The sequence below is a fragment of the Hemicordylus capensis genome, chromosome 6 (genome assembly GCF_027244095.1).
Source record: "Hemicordylus capensis ecotype Gifberg chromosome 6, rHemCap1.1.pri, whole genome shotgun sequence".
NCBI classification, from domain to species: Eukaryota; Metazoa; Chordata; class Lepidosauria; order Squamata; family Cordylidae; genus Hemicordylus; species Hemicordylus capensis.
Genome location: NC_069662.1, coordinates 171,512,584 through 171,529,321, shown reverse-complemented (window position 1 = coordinate 171,529,321; position 16,738 = coordinate 171,512,584). Strand labels below are relative to the sequence as shown.

Sequence of the window (16,738 nt, the reverse complement as noted above, 5' to 3'; positions counted from 1 at the left end):
TCAGCAGAGGTTCAGCCGTGGTGTTCAGTACAGTTTGGAGAAGAGCAGTTCACAGTCAGAGTTCCGAGTGCAGTCAAAGCTGAAGACTTGGAGACGGGGCGGAGCCACCATTGAGCAGATGGGTTCAAAGAACCAGAGCCAATGGGAATCAAGAGCCACGCCATGCCCCTGCCACGCCCCCTGCGCCTGACATCAGATGCAGGGGGCGCGGCTTCTCTTGCAAACAGGGCCATGTTCCCCGTTTGGGAGCAAATACCGGCCAGTGCTACGTTGGCAGCGTGGCCGGGAGCTGCTCTCTCTGCGTTTAAAGGAAGGGAGAGCATTCCTGGCCACGCTGTGAACGCGGTGCTGGCTGGAGGGGGAGTGGCTTCACTCGCAAATGGGGCCGCATTTCCCATTTGGGAGCAAATACCAGCCAGCGCCACATTCACAGCATGGCCAGGAACACTCTGCCTGCCTTTAAAGGCGAATGCAGCACTGGCCGGTATTTGCTCCCAAACAAATACCATTTGCAAGCGAAGCTGCGCCCCCTGCATTTGACATCAGAGGCAGGGGGCGTGGCGGGGGGCGCTGCGGCAGGAGGAACACAGCCCGCCGGCTGGCTTCCTCTGCCACTGCTTGAAGAGATGCAGTCTGGAGAAAGAATTGCGGGCACAGTCTGAGAGAGGCTCAAAGCTGGGAAAGAGCTGGGAAATCACTAGCAGAGAGTGGAAACTCCCTAAAGGGCTGAAATCACTCACAAGCCAGAAGCAGCAGTCTGGGGCTAACCCCACCTCCCACCCTTGATCTGGGAAGGGGAGAAGGACCTCCTGAGAAGGGACAAGCCAGAGTTGGTGCTGGAATCCCTGAAGGGACTGCCAAGGACTCTGAGTTGGGGTCCATGTTAGACAGGTCAGTTGGATGTATTTTGACCACATTTCATTTCTTTCCTTCTGCGAATTTGATTGTTGTTTTTTGTACCAAACTGTTCATAGAAACTATTGATTTAAACTGAACTATTTTTAAAAGTAAACTTTATTGTTATATTTAAAATGTAATAGCTTCTGTCTGTCTTCTCCACCCCACACCTTTTTAACCACTCTACCAAAGTTTTTGTTTGATGCAACAGAGGTTTGGAAGGCTGTAGACTCAGCCAGAGTAAGCCAACTTTCTCCTTGGTGGCAGTGGATAAACTTGAGAGTCACGGGGCTGGTTGAGACTGGATTGTGGCAAGTGGGAGCAGCATGGGGAGATCAGTGGCATGTGGTGGGATCAGTTAGTTCCTGCACGGCTTCTCAGGGGCATCTGGTGGGCCACTGTGTGAAACAGGATGCTGGACTGGATGGGTCTCATTGGGCCTGATCCAGCAGCCAGGCTGTTCTTATGGAAGAGGCCAGTATTAGGCCTGCACCCAGCATTCAGCTAACTACGTACATAGAGAAAGACTGAGAGAGAGAGAGAGAGAGAGAGAGAGAGAGAGAGAGAGAAGGTGATGCCTGTTTACAATTCAAAGGTGGGGGTTTGCCTTGCCCTGTGGTAGAGTTTAAGGGGCACAGGGAGAGTTCCTGAGGGAAATGAAGGTATTGGGGGGAGCATCAGCTCCAAGAAATATTTTATTTAAAGGCACCTAAGTAATTGGTGGAGGAGAAAACCAAGTTGCCTGCCTGCTCCTGGACCATGCTTCTCTCCAGCACTATCTCACAAGGCAGCAGCCAGGGAACGCTCTTAGAGACCCAGCAGGGAATTAAAAAGACAACCATTGTTTTCTGCTCCTATTACTTTGAAATGCAACCATAGGAGTTGGAGGAAGAAGGGAGATGTTTCTCTCCATCCTTCCCCATCCCCTGAGATCAGATCTCTCCCCTTAGACATGGTATATGAAGGAGGCCATGATGATCAGGCTTTTGTTGCTTTAATTTCCACTGACTACCCAGGAGCCCGAGACTCTTGCTCTGAGAATTGTGGGAAGTCTTTTTCTGGCTGCTCCTGCCAAGCGACCTGTGCATCTCTGGGAATATGCTGCCCTGATTACTGGAAATTCTGCCTGACCATCTCTCCATATTCGGGAACGCTGCTTGGTGGAAAGGATGTTACTGTCTTAAATGTGACCTTTGACCGCTCTTCTGATGTGAAGTGCAGGTGAGTCTGGAAGCTTCAAACTGCTTCCCACAGGGGTCCAACCCACAGCTGTGCTGCTCTTTTGTCTACATACTAACAATGATCTGCAGATCCTGGACAGAAAAATGCAGTATCAGCTCACAGATCTGCAGCAGTGAAGCGGATGGGTGCAGTGGCAGGGCTCACAAGGAAAGTGCCCCTCCCCACAACACAAAAACAAGGGGGCGGTCTGGTGGTGAACCATGATGCAAAGTGGCTAGGGTCAGGGCTCAGGCCATGACACACACAAAGAGACGGGAAATACATAAAAGGTGAGGCATCCTTGGGGTCAGCGGCATGGCTGGTGGGTCTCCATTTGAAATGTTGGGGACCATTCTAGCTGCCTCCCGGGATGAAGAGCCGAATAACCTGTGCTTAAAAAGACCGTAGAGTCATCCCTTTTGATGGGAGGAGGTGAGATGAGATGAGGATCATGGACACAGTCAGATGGCTTCAGAGACCTTCTGCCATAATCTGGCATCATGCAGGGGCGTAGCAAGGTTGGAGTGGGCCCAGAGACAAGATTTTAAAATGTATCATCCTAAATTGTTTTTTCAAAGGCTTTGTAAATTGTGGACGATGCCAGTCATTGAATGGTACTAGAGAAAGACATGCTGTTCTGGTAGCTCCAGGTCTTAACACTCACATCCATTTCAGAGGATGAATACAACGGAAGGAAGCCCGGGTGGGTGCGTGGCTGGGGGAGTCAGTCATGTGACTTGCCTCTGAGGGGCCCTCCAAGGCAGTGGGCCCCCAGACAACTGTCTCCCCTGGCCCTATTATAGTTACGCCCCTGGCATCATGTCCTTGTGCCAAAGCCCCGCCCCGCCCCACCCCCAATCTGTCTGCCTGCCCTGCTTGAGTTTCTGTGCGTGCGTCCGTGCGTGCACATACACGCGCATGCACACATGGCTTGCTCCTTCACAGTTTCTTTGTGAGAGTTTTCAGCTTCCTAGCGCTTAAGCCCTATATTGTGTCTGGATCCAAATGTCTCTGGGATGGTGTTTGTATAACAGTCGCGTCAAATATTTCACTGTAAGAAGTCAAACGATTGTCTAAAGACAACTTGCAGGGGAAAGAAAAATTCTGATCTACATAAACATGTCAGACCTGCAGTCATCTGTGTGCCTCTGGAAAAGCAAGGCTTTTCTGATGCTGGTCAGGACTGCAATGAAATCTCACATTTTTTGTAGCAATTGCTGGTGCTGAAGTTATCCCTATTCGTCCTCTGCAGGACTCTGGAGTCTTCTGAAGTGTCTTTCTAGTTAGCCATTGGTTCTCCCAGCGAGGGAGCACATGCTTTATGTCCACAGGGGGTGGCTGTGATGTAGAGATAGCGCCACACCACACTCACGACAGGACCGTGATAAGCAGGGCCTCCACTGCTCAGCATCCATGACTGACGCGGCTGCACTTCATCTTGGGCAAAGTGGCTTATGATCCGCTTTGTTCTCACAAGCCCCCTGCTGGTTCCTGTTTCTGCCAGTCAGGCTGCTGGCGCTGCTGCAGGAACGAAGGGGCAGGCAGGTGTCTCTCCAACTCCCTTTCTGTAACTGAGAAGTTGGAAGGGAGGTTGATTGGGGGCTGCTCCAGCAATGGTGAGGTGAAACCTGGGGCTCCTGGTGGTGGGCTCAGGAAAGGGCAGTGGATCTTCTGGGTCTTTTTCCCTTGTTCTTGTTAGCCACTCTGGGATCTGTTCTTCATGTTGGCAGGTTCATGAAGACAATTGAAACCAGTGGGTATGTTGCTGAGGACGGATACACTCATTGCATCTCTCCCTTGCTCTACCAGATTGGCATTATTAGCCTGGACATTTCCAGTGACGGTGGGAAAACATTTCCCTGGTCAGGAGCTTGGGTCTCAGGTGATTCATTACCTCCCTTCATTTCCCCACGTGACATGCCGCCTGCTGTTCCGCACACACCCTGCTGCCTCCCTGGTTGCCTCCTCTCCTTCAGTCTCCCCAAAGCAACTTTCCTCACCTCAAGCATCCCACTCTGTCCTTGTGCAAGACACTGGGAGAAACTCTTTCGCAATCCCGCGAGGATGGGAAAGATCATGCTGGGTGCACAGCACAGCCAAGCAGGTGTCTTCCTTGGCCTCCCGGAGCCAGAGCCTTGATGCTCTCAGAGCACACCTGTGCGCCTCATCCCCACGCAGTGGCGGTGCTCTTCCCCCTGGACTTGGGGGCCGGAGTCCAGGGCCTCCACCCCCCTGCCCCCACCCCACCCCCAATCCTCTTTAGTCTGTCCTGGGTGGTGTGATCCTTGCCGGCCCACACTCTAGCCAAGTGTGACTGTGACCTGTGCTGGGTGCTTTAGAGACGGGGGGAGTGGAGAAGGAAATATGTGGGATGGGGATATGTTAAGTTGTGTCTGGAAATGGTTCTGTTCATGCATATTTGTATAAATACACCTGTTTTATATTCTTACATTCTTGTGAATTCAGTTGCTGATTGTGCCTTCAGGAACCCACATCTTAAAAATACTCTGTGTGTGTGTGGGGTGTGTGTGTGATGCTTAACTTGCAGCAGGGGAGGGGGGCTCCAGCAAGGGGGGGGGCTCCAAAGGCCTTTAGGTCCAGGCTCCAAAATGACCCAAGTGCCCCTCTGTCCCCATGCTTCCCCTCAAAATAAGGTGTGGAGGGAGGACTGCTTCTTTGCGAGGGCCGGGGCTCCCCACACCCCTCTCCCCCCAACTGCATGCATGATTCGCATTGCCAGTCACCACCAGTCAGAGAGCAGCCGGGACAGCCGCCTGTTCACAGGGCCAGGGCCACGTGAGGCCCATAACCAGCCTGCCCCTCTTTTGCTCTGCAATCCAGTTCATCACAGCAAAGTGTCACCTTTGGAAAAAAGCACGCTAGTGAATGAAACCAAGTGGCAATACTACGGCACTCCTGGGACTGCAGGAAACCTGACTGTCACATGGGAGCCCCGGATGCTTCAAGCTGCGCACGTCAATCTAGAAGTCTGGGGATATAATGAAACAGGTAATGATGTGTGCAGGGCCTTGCACAGAGGGCTCTGGGGGCACACACCTTAATTTGCTTGCTTAGCGATCTGCAAGTCATTGAAAGCCAACAGGAAGCAGAGGAGAAGGACCCGAGGGCTGCTTTCACAGTGGAGTCAAGTAAGTGTGTGTGTGTGTGTGTGTGTGTGTGTGTGACCAGTCAGCTGGATATCTCCCCTGGACAGGGTGCTCTGGTATTCATTACACCACTGAGCACCAGCCTTTGTCAAAGGAGCCACTGCAGCAGGAAAGGACCCTGCCGCCTTCTGCTCTCCCTGTGGGCTTCCCGGAGGCCCCTGGCTGGCCACGGTGAGTCACAGGGTGCTGGCCACTCCTTGTTCTGTGCTCTCACTGAGGGTCCTTCCTCCTCTGTTCTAAACCTGTTCATGCATAATCTGGAGTCAGGGGTGAGCAGTGAGGTGGCCAACCGGGCTTGCAGATGATGCCGAATTATTCAGGATGGTGAAAAACAAAATCCACTGCAAAGAGCGTCAAGCGGAACTCTCCAAACTGGGCAGATGGAGAGCCAGGAGGTGAATGCTGTTCAGTGTCCAGAAGTGGGCAGTGAGGCACACAGAGACAAAGTGTTCTCACGCCATATCAGTGCTGACCTAAACTGCTTCCCCATTTTTGCTGCCCTTTAGCAGGCAGTGAAAACAGGGAGGGGGGGAATCATCAGTATGGGGGCCACATGTCTCATTTGAAAATGTGAAGGGGGGGGCTTACCAGTGGTGGTGGCGGCAGCGGCAGCGGCAGCATCATCAGCCTAATCTGTAATGATCAAGGGTGGGGGGGTGCAACATCTCTCCTCTAGCAGTGAGGAGGCCTGAGGAGGCTGCCACCATCCACTTTTTAATATGAGCATATTCACCCCCCACCCCAGGGGTGAAGATTCTGGGAGACTAAAGTGGAAAACCAAGAAAAACCTGAGCAGTCTTAGGCCTTCAAGAGCATCTGACAAGGGCACGACCCAATAAGGAGTGACTGACACACTATAACAAGAAGAAGAAAGATTGATTGATAATTAGATGATCAGGGAAACTATAGAGGCATGAACCATCACTGCTTCCATTCAAGTAGAACCCTTCCCCAGGAACTACAAGAACCACGTGGTCGGGTCCAAGCACTTAAACAAAAATAAACTCCCTGACGCGTTTCGCTAAACTGAGCTAAACCGCCCTGAGCCATTAAACCTCCATTAAACCGCCCTGAGCCATTTTTGGATGGGCGGTATAGAAATCAAATGAATGAATGAATGAATGAAACTGGTCCTCCTGATCCTTCCTACTTACTCCCAGGTAAGAAACTTCCAGTTGACTTCCAGTAGGACAGCTGGTGCAAAAGGTCGATGCACTGGAAGTTCATCTCCAACATCCCCTGCCATGACGTGAAGCTGGTTACTACCAGTGATGTAGTTGCCATCCAGAAGGGCAGATGAAACAGGCGTCCTCCATGACAGCAGCCCCCCCACCTGGCCACCATGCCCACCCCAACACCAGAGAAGCCGAGAAGTCCCCCCACACACACACTACACCCCAGGTTACTACCCTGAATGGCTGTATAAAGGATGTGGCATATTTGCAGGCATGAGGGGATCTCTCTGTGGCCATTAGCCATGATGTTCAGGAGCATCAGATGTGGAGGATAAACCAGAGGAGAGGGCTGTGACCTTCACCCTCTGCTGCTCGTGAGCTTCCTGAAGGCCCTCTTGGGCGCCTTGTTGGAAATGCTCGACTGGAAGGCTCTCGGTGGTCTGCTCCGGCCAGGCCGCGCTTGGGTACTTCTGAGGTCGCTCCTCTCACCATTGGAATTTCAGGCTGGGCTTCTTCGCCATCACTGTGTGGGGCCTGCTGTCTGAGCCAACTCTTTCTGCCTCCCCCAACAGGCACGCCTTACTCAGAGAGCTGGAAAGCTGAATGGAAGTATCTCTACACTCTCAGCAAAGACGCTCCCAACACCGGAGCGTTTACCTTCCTGCCTGCCCCTTCCGCTCAGTACAGTGCTTGGGAACTGGGGGCCCTGAGGATTTCTTCCAGCAAGTCTTCTGACGGGCAGAGGTGAGTTCCTAAAGCAGATAGGCGAATGCGACAGCCCCCAGCAGGGCAGCTAGAGCAGTATGCAACTCACCGCCACTGGATGATAAATGTGGTCTGCAGAGGAGTTGGGGATGAGGGCTCAGCTTGTCCAAGCAACACTTTCCACCACATGCCCCTAAATACGGCCACAGAGGGAGAGCCCCCCCCCCCCACTCTCCCTCTCCTCTGAGTGCGTCCCCACATCATGCGGGTGCCTCTGCTGCTCTGCCTCCCTCTCCAGAGAAAACAGCAGTCTTGCAGGGGAGACAGCAGCTTGGCCCCTCTCCCAAGGTGGAACAAGACCCTGGTCTGCAGGAGCCGCTGAATGCAGGGACGGAGTGAGATGTCATAGGACACTGCCTTCCACTGAGCCAGACCCCTGATCCATCCAGCTCAGTATTGTCCACCCAGGCTGCCAGTGGCTTCTCCAGACCCTATCTTGGAGATGCCAGGGAGGGAACCTGAACCTTATTAAAAAACATTTATAGCCCACTCTTCCTCCAAGGAGCCCAGAGCAGTGTCCTAAATACTTAAGTTTCTCCTCACAACAACCCTGTGGGGTAGGTTAGGCTGGGAGATCAGTAACTGGCCCAGAGTCATCCAGCATTATCATGGCTGAAAGGGGATTTGAACTCGAGTCTCCCTGGTCCTAGTCCAACACTCTAACCACAGCTGCCAGCATGCAGAGACTCTTCCCAGAGCTATGGCCTCATCTCCTGAGGGGAAGATCTTACAGTGCTCACACATGTAGTCTCCCGTTCAAATGCAAACCAGGGCAGACCCTACTTAGCAAAGGGGACAATTCATACTTGCTCCCACAAGACCAGCTCTCCTCTGAGCATCATCAGTATGAGCAGATGCTCAGCTCTATCTTCGTTTCATCAGATGCGAGTGAGGCAGTGACCATCCTAAACCGATGCTTGGACTTGGTCATGGGTTAGAGAAGGGCCAACAAACTGCAACGCCCTCCAAACCAGAGGCAGGGACCGTTCAAAGGTGGATCGTATTGTCCCTGAAGGAGCAGGTTCATAGTTTGGCGAGGGTGCTTATAGGTCCATCTCAGTAGCACAGAGCACCTTTTATCACCTTCGACTGAGATGCCGGCTATGGCCCTATCTGCACAAAGACAGCTTGGCTTCAGTGCGCTGGGAACCTCCCACCTGGACTATTGCCATTTGTTGTCTGTGGGGACGACCTTTGAAGACGGTCCAGAAACTCCAGCTCATGCAGAACTCTGCAGCTGGGCTAGGGACTCACAGGGACTGGCTACTCGGAAGGAATTCCTCCAGTGGCGAACCAGTTGCACCAGTTGCCAGTCAGTTCCAGACTCGGTCCAAAGTGTCGGTGCTGACCTTTGAAGCCCCACATGGACCCTGAGGGCCCCTCTGCCTGAAGGAGCGTGCTGCTGCCGGTTCGTTGAGGTCCCCCTTGGATGCTGTCCTCTGGTGCAACGGGAGCCCTCCTGCAGCCCCCACCCCCAGGTCTAGGGAATGCCCTCCCTAGGAAGGCCAGCCTGGCGTCTTCCTTGTGTGCATGTAGGCGCCAAGCAGAAACCTTTCCATCTGTAATGGTTGGCTGTCCTGGTTTCTTTTTGGATATCAGCTTATGGGCTGTTTTAATGCTCTTAGTGGTTTGGTTTTTTGTTGTTTTAGGTTTTGGTTTTAATGTGTGTTCCTTTTGTAAAAAATTTTAGAACATTTGTCAATATACATTATAAATATAAATTTGGTATATACATTTTGGGCCTGGGGAAATGCTTAGTTTGGGCAGATGGCCGGGCAGGGTTCCTACCTCGGCTTTGATGCCACTGCCCCAGCAACAACTCCTCCTCCTCCTCCTCCTCCTCCTCTGGCAATGCAGTTGGTCCTCCTGCGTACCCAGAAGTTTGCTGTCTTATAGCTGTTTGAAAATGGTTAGAATCTGAGCACCAGACCCCAGAGGAAGGCACACTCAGGAGAGAGGCCCTCTTACTCCTCAAGTCTGGAAAATAAGAGGAGCACAGGAGGAAGCTGCCTCCTACTGAGTCAGAGCCTTGCCTGCCACTCCTGCCGCTGTAACCGCTGGCCTCTCTCTCCTGCTTCTCACCACCAGCAACGTGGCAGCCGTCTGGAGCACGGAGCATGCGCTCGCCTGGCACCTGGACGAGGCCTTCAGGGCGGACCCTGCCGTGTGGGCAGCAGCCAAGTGTCGCCAGTGGGACAGCCTGGAGAGGGGCCTGCCCAGTTTCCTGCCGGAGCTTGTGGACTGTCCCTGCACCTTGGCGCAAGCCAGGGCCGACACGGGCCGCTTCCATGTAGGTCGCTGTGGAGGTCTCGCCTGAGGGGCGCTGCTGGGGCCGGGCGCTGGGCCCAAAGAAACAGCACGGAACGGGGGCTCTTGCTTCTCCTCCCTGGTCTGGAGATGGGGGCTGGGCCCGGGCCGGCCATCTTTGTGCCGGTTGCCACTCTGCCCCGGGAGCCTGCTGGGGGGCGGGGGGGCTGCCGAGTCCTCCCTGGCCCCAGGGCTAAAGCAAAGCTCTCGCCAGCTGGAGCAGCTGCTGGGGGGAGGGCAGGGGGAGGGCAGCTCCTGGTCAGCACTGCCCCTCTGGGGAGGAGGAGCGCCCTGAGGGCACCTCAGCAAAGGCACACTTGCCCACGCCATGCTTGCCAAGGTCTGGCCAAGGTGGAGGAGAGCAAGGGGTGGGGGCGGGGGCATGGGAGGAGCAGGCGGCTTCCCCTTCCCTGAGGGTGGCCACCAGCGCCATCCACTGCGGCTTCCTCTTTGAGGTGGAACCAGAGCCCCCCCTCCGAGGCGCAGGCTAGGACCCTCGCAGTGGCCCCAGCAGTGAGCTGCCTGCCTGCCTGCCTGCCTCCCTTCCCAACGCACAGCCACTTCCCCAGGACCGTGCACTGCTCTGGGGGGCCAATGTGTGGGCTGCTGCCGGCCCCACTCAGCCAGCACTCCCAGCTTGCCAGGAAGCTGGCGCCACCCAGCCGAGGCTGCTTTGCTGTTGGCGTGAAGCCTTGCGCTGACCCCCAGTTCCAGCACTGCCATAAACCGGCTCCTGCCCAAAGCAGCCCTGAAAAGGGGAGCCCTCACTTCACTGAGCAGAGCAGCCTCCTGCATCATGAGCAGCAAACACGGGGTCTCCTCCAGCCCCCCACTGCTCCATCCCAGTGGCAAGGGGTGGGGCCGACGGGGGTGGGGAGCCGGTACAGATTACCGGGCCCGGCGGTCCAGAAGGGGTCCCAGAGCCCAATTGTGTTGCATGTGGGTTTTCCCCCCCCTCCTGCCACTGCCCCGCTGCCGCCACCAGGCCAAACCACCGATCTTTAACATAACTCTAGCCGCCATGTGCGTGGCCAGGGGGAGGTGAGCCGAGCACACACACACACACACACACACACACACACACACACACACACACACCCCGGCCGCGTACATGGTGCTTAGAATGATTTTAAAGACCAGCAGTTCAGTCTGGCAGCGGCGGCAGCGGGGGTGGGGTGGGGGTGGGGGGGCTCATGGCGGTGGTTTGAAAAAATCTTTTCATCGGGGCCCGAACCTGCTCCCAGCGGCCCTGGCAAGAGGTGAGTCTCCAAGAGGTTTGTCTGAGCCGTGTCTTCTCGTCTCTCCCTTCCAGACCGACTACGGCTGCGACATGGACAAGGGCAGTGTGTGCACCTACCACCCGGGAGCTGTGCACTGTGTGCGGAGCGTCCAGGCCAGGTGAGTCCCCGCCCCTGGCTGAAGGGCCCCTGCCTGAGAGCCTCCTCGCCAGTTTCCCCTGGAGGGCCCGCTGAGTCTCCTGCTTGGCCGCCTATTGAGCCGTTCTCCCCCTCCTGCTCTTTCGCCCACCAGCCCGCAATATGCCGCAGGGCAGCAGTGCTGCTATGACCCCAGAGGGATCCAGATCCTCACAGGAGACTCCACGGGGGGGAGCACGCCCGACAGAGGTCACGACTGGGGGGCTCCTCCTTACATGAAGCCCCCCCGTGTCCCTGGCTTCTCCCACTGGCTCTACGACGTCCTCAGTTTCTACTACTGCTGCTTGTGGTCCAACCATTGCTCCGTCTACTTCAAGCATCGTCCCTCCAGTGGCTGCCAGAAATACCAGCCCCCCAGAATAGGTAGGTGCATCCTCCTGCTTTAGGCTCTTCCGTCACAGAACATCCAGATCACTCGTGCTTCACCCCAAGATGAGGGAATAATTTCTGGGGCCAGCTCTGGCAAAGTCTGCCTTGGGATCAGGGATCAGGTCTTTGGGGGTTTGTTTGTTTGTTGTCTTTTTAAGGAATCAAGAATTCCATCACTCAACATAAGAGAGTGACTTGGTGGAGTAAGTTAACATGGAAAGAAACCTCCAGCAGGAAGGGCTACTTGAAGAAGACTTCCTGGTGTTGTGTTTTAAGTAGAGTTTCTCAGCTGAGCACTCAGCCCTATAGATTTGTAGCATGACCAGCAGGCTGGCAGGGCTGACCTTAAGGGTGGGCAAATTGCCTGAGGGGGAAACCTGGAAGAGGTGCTGAGCTGAGCTTGCACAAGCCACACAACTGGGCCACACTGATCAGCTGATCATGGGGTGGGGGCGGGGAGGTGCCAAAGGTACTTCTCGCTCACTTCTTGCCATTGACAAGTCAAACTACGAAGAGGGTTGGGTGTGGGGGCTGAAGAGCTTCCCTTTCTTGCTCACTTGCTTGCTTGCCAGGGCTGGGCATTCAAGTCGCCAGAGAGGCTGCATGGGGACAGGTTGGTTTGATCTGTACAGCCCTCGTGGACAGATTTCTGACAGTGAACACACACTGCCATGCCCCATCAAGGCTGCAGGACAACTACTCCGAGGACTCCCTGCCTCGACACAGCTCTGATCCCATTGATGGATCACTGCCCGTCATGCCAGTCGCTGTCAGTTTAAAGGAATGAAAATTAAGAAATCACCAGGGCCAGATGGCATCCACCCAAGAGTTCTAGAAGTCAAATGTGAAATTGCTGATCTGCTAGCAGAAATGTGTAACTCCATGCCAGAGCACTGGGAAGTGTCCAGAGCACCAATGGATGGACTCCATGGGGCATATTTACACTCAGTCCATTTAAGAATTCCTCAGACTCATTCCTCCTTCCTTAGTTTCACTAAGTTTGGAAGGAGCTTTTGTGAAGTCAAGAGACACACCAGAGAAGCTTTGCTCCCAGGAACTTTGCTAACATGGGTTTGCTCACAGATATCAAAGGAGTTTTGAATGAGTTTGGTGGGAGTTAGGCAGGGAAGGGTTTAGGGAGGCACACAAGCGGTCCTGCTTCCTCACAAAGGAGACACCCAACACAAGGAGAAGTTGAGTACTACCCCACTTTTTGGAGGACAGACCTTAAAACCTTGAATTAGCTGACAACTGCACCTAAGACCTAGCTTTCAAGTAAACGTTCTATACATTCTAAAAAGCCAATTGAACCAGTTATGAAGGTAGAATGCCAGTAGGGCGGGGGTTGCTTCCCGAGTGTTGCATGTTCTGCCCTGTGGGGCAGAAGTCGTGGGTGTGCGCTTGGTGCAAAGAGCTCCTGGCTCTCAGGGAACAAGTCAAGAATGAAAAGATGAGCAGTGATAGTGGGTTCTTAGAATCCCCTATCAATGCTCATCTTTGTTCATTTATAATCTTCTTTGGTGCAAAATGGTGAATAAACTTAGAAAGAATCCACTCTCATTTCCTACCAGAGAATCTACCCTCAGAACACCTCTGATATTAAAAACAACAAAACCCAGTGCCCTATGGGCTTGTGGTTTTATGGGTGGTTGGCACCCTATGTGCACTACACCACAACCCACTCTGGGCCACCCTGGTAGAGTTATTGGGCTACTGAAATCCCCATTATTCCTATGGGGGGGGAAGCTTAAAGATGCACCAACTTTAAAATAAAATAAAATAAAATCACACCTTCCACCAATTTCTTTGAAATCTGGGTGGTGGGAGGCACCCATTGGGGCACTACCACCCAACCCACTCTTCTGCCCCCAGAACCCCCTTTTTGCCCTGAATCTGCCACAAAGACATGCCAATTTCAAAAAAAAAAAATGTTTAAAATTCCCCCTTTGCCCAATTTCTTTGAAATCTGGGTGGTAGCTTCCTTCCACCCATTCGGCACTACCACCCACCACAACCCACTCTGGGCCACCCTGATGCTTCCCATGTGGAGTTAAAACTAAGGCTGCTGAAATTCCCCATTATTCCTATGGGGAAAAGCATAAAGACGCACCAACTTCAATTTTTTTTAAATCACCCCTTTGCCCAATTTCTTTGAAAGTTGGGTGGTAGCTTCCACATATTGGGCACTACCACCTAACCCACAGTGATCACAACATGGAGGTTCAAATCCCCAAATTTTTTCGGGTCTGAATCAAGGTGATTCGTTTTGTAGCCGAATCTGGGCAACTGAGCACAGGGGTGATTTGTTCTGTCTACAAATCACCTGAATCAGCTAGATACAGGTACAAATCATTTTGTACCCAAATCAATTTCCTACTGACCAGGAAAGACCAGGAAAGACTGGACAGAAAAGGTGGACAGCTCATTTAAAGTGTTGACTCAGTGTGCAGCCACTGTGAAAAAGACCAATTCCAGGCTAGGGTTCATTAAGAAGGGGATTGAATATAAAACTGCTAGTGTTATGACTGACTGATTGATTGATTGATTGAGTGCTGTCAAGTTGGTGTCAACTCTTAGCGGCCACATAGGTTCTCTCCAGGATGATCTGTCTTCAACTTGGCCTTTAAGGTCTCTCAGTGGTGCATTCATTGCTGTCATAATTGAGTCTTTGCTGCTTTGCTTCAGCATACTTTGCTGCTGGTCATCCTCTTCTTATCTTGCTTTCAAATTTTCCCAGTATTATGGACTTCTCAAGCTATCAGAGCTTCTTCTCAGCTATCAGAGAATTGACGCTTGCAGGCAGCAAGCGCTGCCTGAAATGAATGACACGAAAGCTCTCGCCCAGGCTCTTCAGATATCAAGGCCACACCCCCTCGCACATGACATCACGTGCAAAGGGTGTGTGGCTTCAAGCTCTGAAGAGCCCGAGCGCGCGCTTCCATGTCATTTCAGGCAGCGCTTGCTGCCTGAAAGTGTCAATTCTCCCTTTCTTTCCCTCTCTTGAGGGAAAAAAAGGGGAATAGGCACTTTCAGGCAGCAAACTCTGCCTGAAAAGGATCGGCAAGCGCTCGCTCAGGGCTCCCGCTAGCCCAGGCGGGGATGGATTTGTCCGGGCCACAACCCGTGCATGTGATGTCACACTCACGGGATGTCAGCAGAGGGACCGTAGGGTGGGGTTGGACCCAGGCTGCCGCTCAGCTGGCTCCGCACCTGACATCTTGCTTGCATGTTCTGTCAGTTTCAGACTGAACTTGAGCATAAAACTCATCAAATTCCTCTTCTTCTGCATCAGTTGTTGGGGCATAAAGTTGACGAACGGTCATGTTAAAGGGCTGTCCATTAAATCTAATTGATATTAGTCGGTCACTGACCGCATTGTACCCAAGTTCTGTCATTGCTATATCCTCCCTGACTATGAAAGCAACACTGTTCCTTCTTTGTTTTTCATGTCCTGAGTAGTTAATGGTATGATTTTCTGCCTGAAAGTGTCCTATTCCAGTCCATTTTAATTCACTGATGCCCAAGATGTCAATCTGTAGTTGATTCATTTCATCTTTCACTGTGTCGAGCTGTCCCATATTCATGCCTCTTCCATTCCATATTCCCGTTGTGATTCTGTCTTTGCAGCTTCAGATTTTCTTTTCCCACATGGCAAGATCAGCCGCTAGACGTCCAAAATGTTGTGAACCAAGCCTGATTTGTATACTAGATATGCTCTGGAGCGAGCATATGAAATTGGACTGGTTTCACCAGTGTCACAAAGTGACCAGTTCTTTATACGGTGACCATGTATAGTCTGGGCATGAAGGTAGAAAGAAGAAGACTCAAAATACTTCAAACAATTTAATGGGCTTTATTGATCATTGAAGAACAACAGCATCAATCTAACTCAGCAGAGAGCAGAACAATCAATCTGAACTGCTAACAATATTTCAATCATGGCTAGCAGCAACATCAACCTAGTGTTCCTAACTATCGTGTGTGTGTGTGTGTGTGTGTGTGTGTGTGTGTGTATTAAATCTTCCTAGAGCCTAACATAATTCAGATATAGATGGAAGGGGCGGGGTAAGGAAGGTGCAGGAGTGGTTGTGGAATCAGGAGTTAGCAGAGGGAAGAGGGAGGGGAAGAAGGGGGAAGGAAAGAGGGATCCAAGGCTGTAGAAGCAGCATATTACCAGGGCCTGAGGCTGGGGAGTGAGGAGGCTTCAGATAGAGGAGAAATGCTGGTGCTGGAGAACAGGAGCCTGGGGAGCGATGCAAGCTTCACGCAGTCAAGCAGGCTGGTGGCAGGTGCTCAGAGCAAAATGGGGAGCGAGAGCATCATGGCTGGGGAGTCTTGACTTCTCACTGTGCAGCAGAGGTCACAGACAGTCCCTTCTCCCTGGAAAGTTCCTGCTTTAGCCCCGCGGCTTGGAGCAGCAAACTCTAGGATTGTTCTTGAGCAAAGATCTGCTGGTTAGGTAAAGCTTGCTAGCTCTCTGTTCAGTGAGCTCAATTCTTATAGTTATTTCTATCTTTGATCTCTATAGAGTATATACAAAATATCAACATCCTTCCTGGATCACAAAAAAGTGACACCCTCTCGATATTCTCTTTTAATTATCGATATTAGTTCAGGATATTAGCTCATTCCAGGCTCTGAGTTCCATCTCCTGTTAGTGGCTGTTTGGGGAGGAGATTGTACTATTGAGATTTGCCCAAAGCAAATCTGCATCTCTGAGCTTGCAAATGGGCATCTTTTCTTGTCCCCAGCTTTCTGGTGCCTGGTCCCCCAAGAGTGTTAAAAGGTGTTAGCAAAAGAAGAATGGAAGCTATAGGTGTGAGACAGAAATAAATCATTTTGTTTTGTGTAAATCAACCTAGGGTGGAATTCTAAAGACAACAATAGGGTATAAATAATGCTTCTAATTCTTACATAGCAGATATTCCTTCAGAGAAAGACAGGATTTCCCCCTGTCAATTCCAGACAATTCACTGGACAGCAGAGCAGTCACCCATGATTGGTGTGAGCTTTTCTATAAGAGGAAATGCAAGCTCAGCTCCTGGCTTCCCAGAGACTGTGATCCGGGTCTCACTATCAGTGAGAACCGGTTTGTGAAGCTAAGCGCCATGTGGTTTTTTTTGTAAAATTCAGGAGTGGTTTACCATTGCCTTCTCCCGCACAGTATAAAATGATGCCTTTGTTGTTGTCACACTCTGCCGCCACAATGACCCAGCACAGCAGGACTTGTGCGGCAGGGGGTGGGTGGGGGAGTGTTATAATGCCCTTATACAAATCTATGGTGCGGCCACACCTGGAGTACTGCATACAATTCTGGTCACCACATCTAAAAAAGGACATTGTAGAACTGGAAAAGGTGCAGAAGAGGGCAACCAAGATGATCAGGGGCCTGGAGCACCTT

The 16,738-nt window shown here is 52.2% G+C and overlaps 1 protein-coding gene across 1 annotated transcript in view; it reads left to right on the top strand.

The window, feature by feature from the left end:
* Positions 1 to 1,849: 1,849 nt before the first annotated feature.
* Positions 1,850 to 16,738, top strand: part of SUSD2 (sushi domain containing 2) — a 40,152-nt gene continuing 25,263 nt past the window's right edge. The window contains exons 1-7 of the mRNA XM_053264740.1: positions 1,850 to 2,118; positions 3,849 to 4,000; positions 4,960 to 5,127; positions 7,033 to 7,204; positions 9,314 to 9,515; positions 10,845 to 10,930; positions 11,063 to 11,331. Coding sequence (XP_053120715.1) covers positions 1,850 to 2,118; positions 3,849 to 4,000; positions 4,960 to 5,127; positions 7,033 to 7,204; positions 9,314 to 9,515; positions 10,845 to 10,930; positions 11,063 to 11,331 — 1,318 coding nt within the window. The remainder of the gene's footprint in view (positions 2,119 to 3,848; positions 4,001 to 4,959; positions 5,128 to 7,032; positions 7,205 to 9,313; positions 9,516 to 10,844; positions 10,931 to 11,062; positions 11,332 to 16,738) is intronic.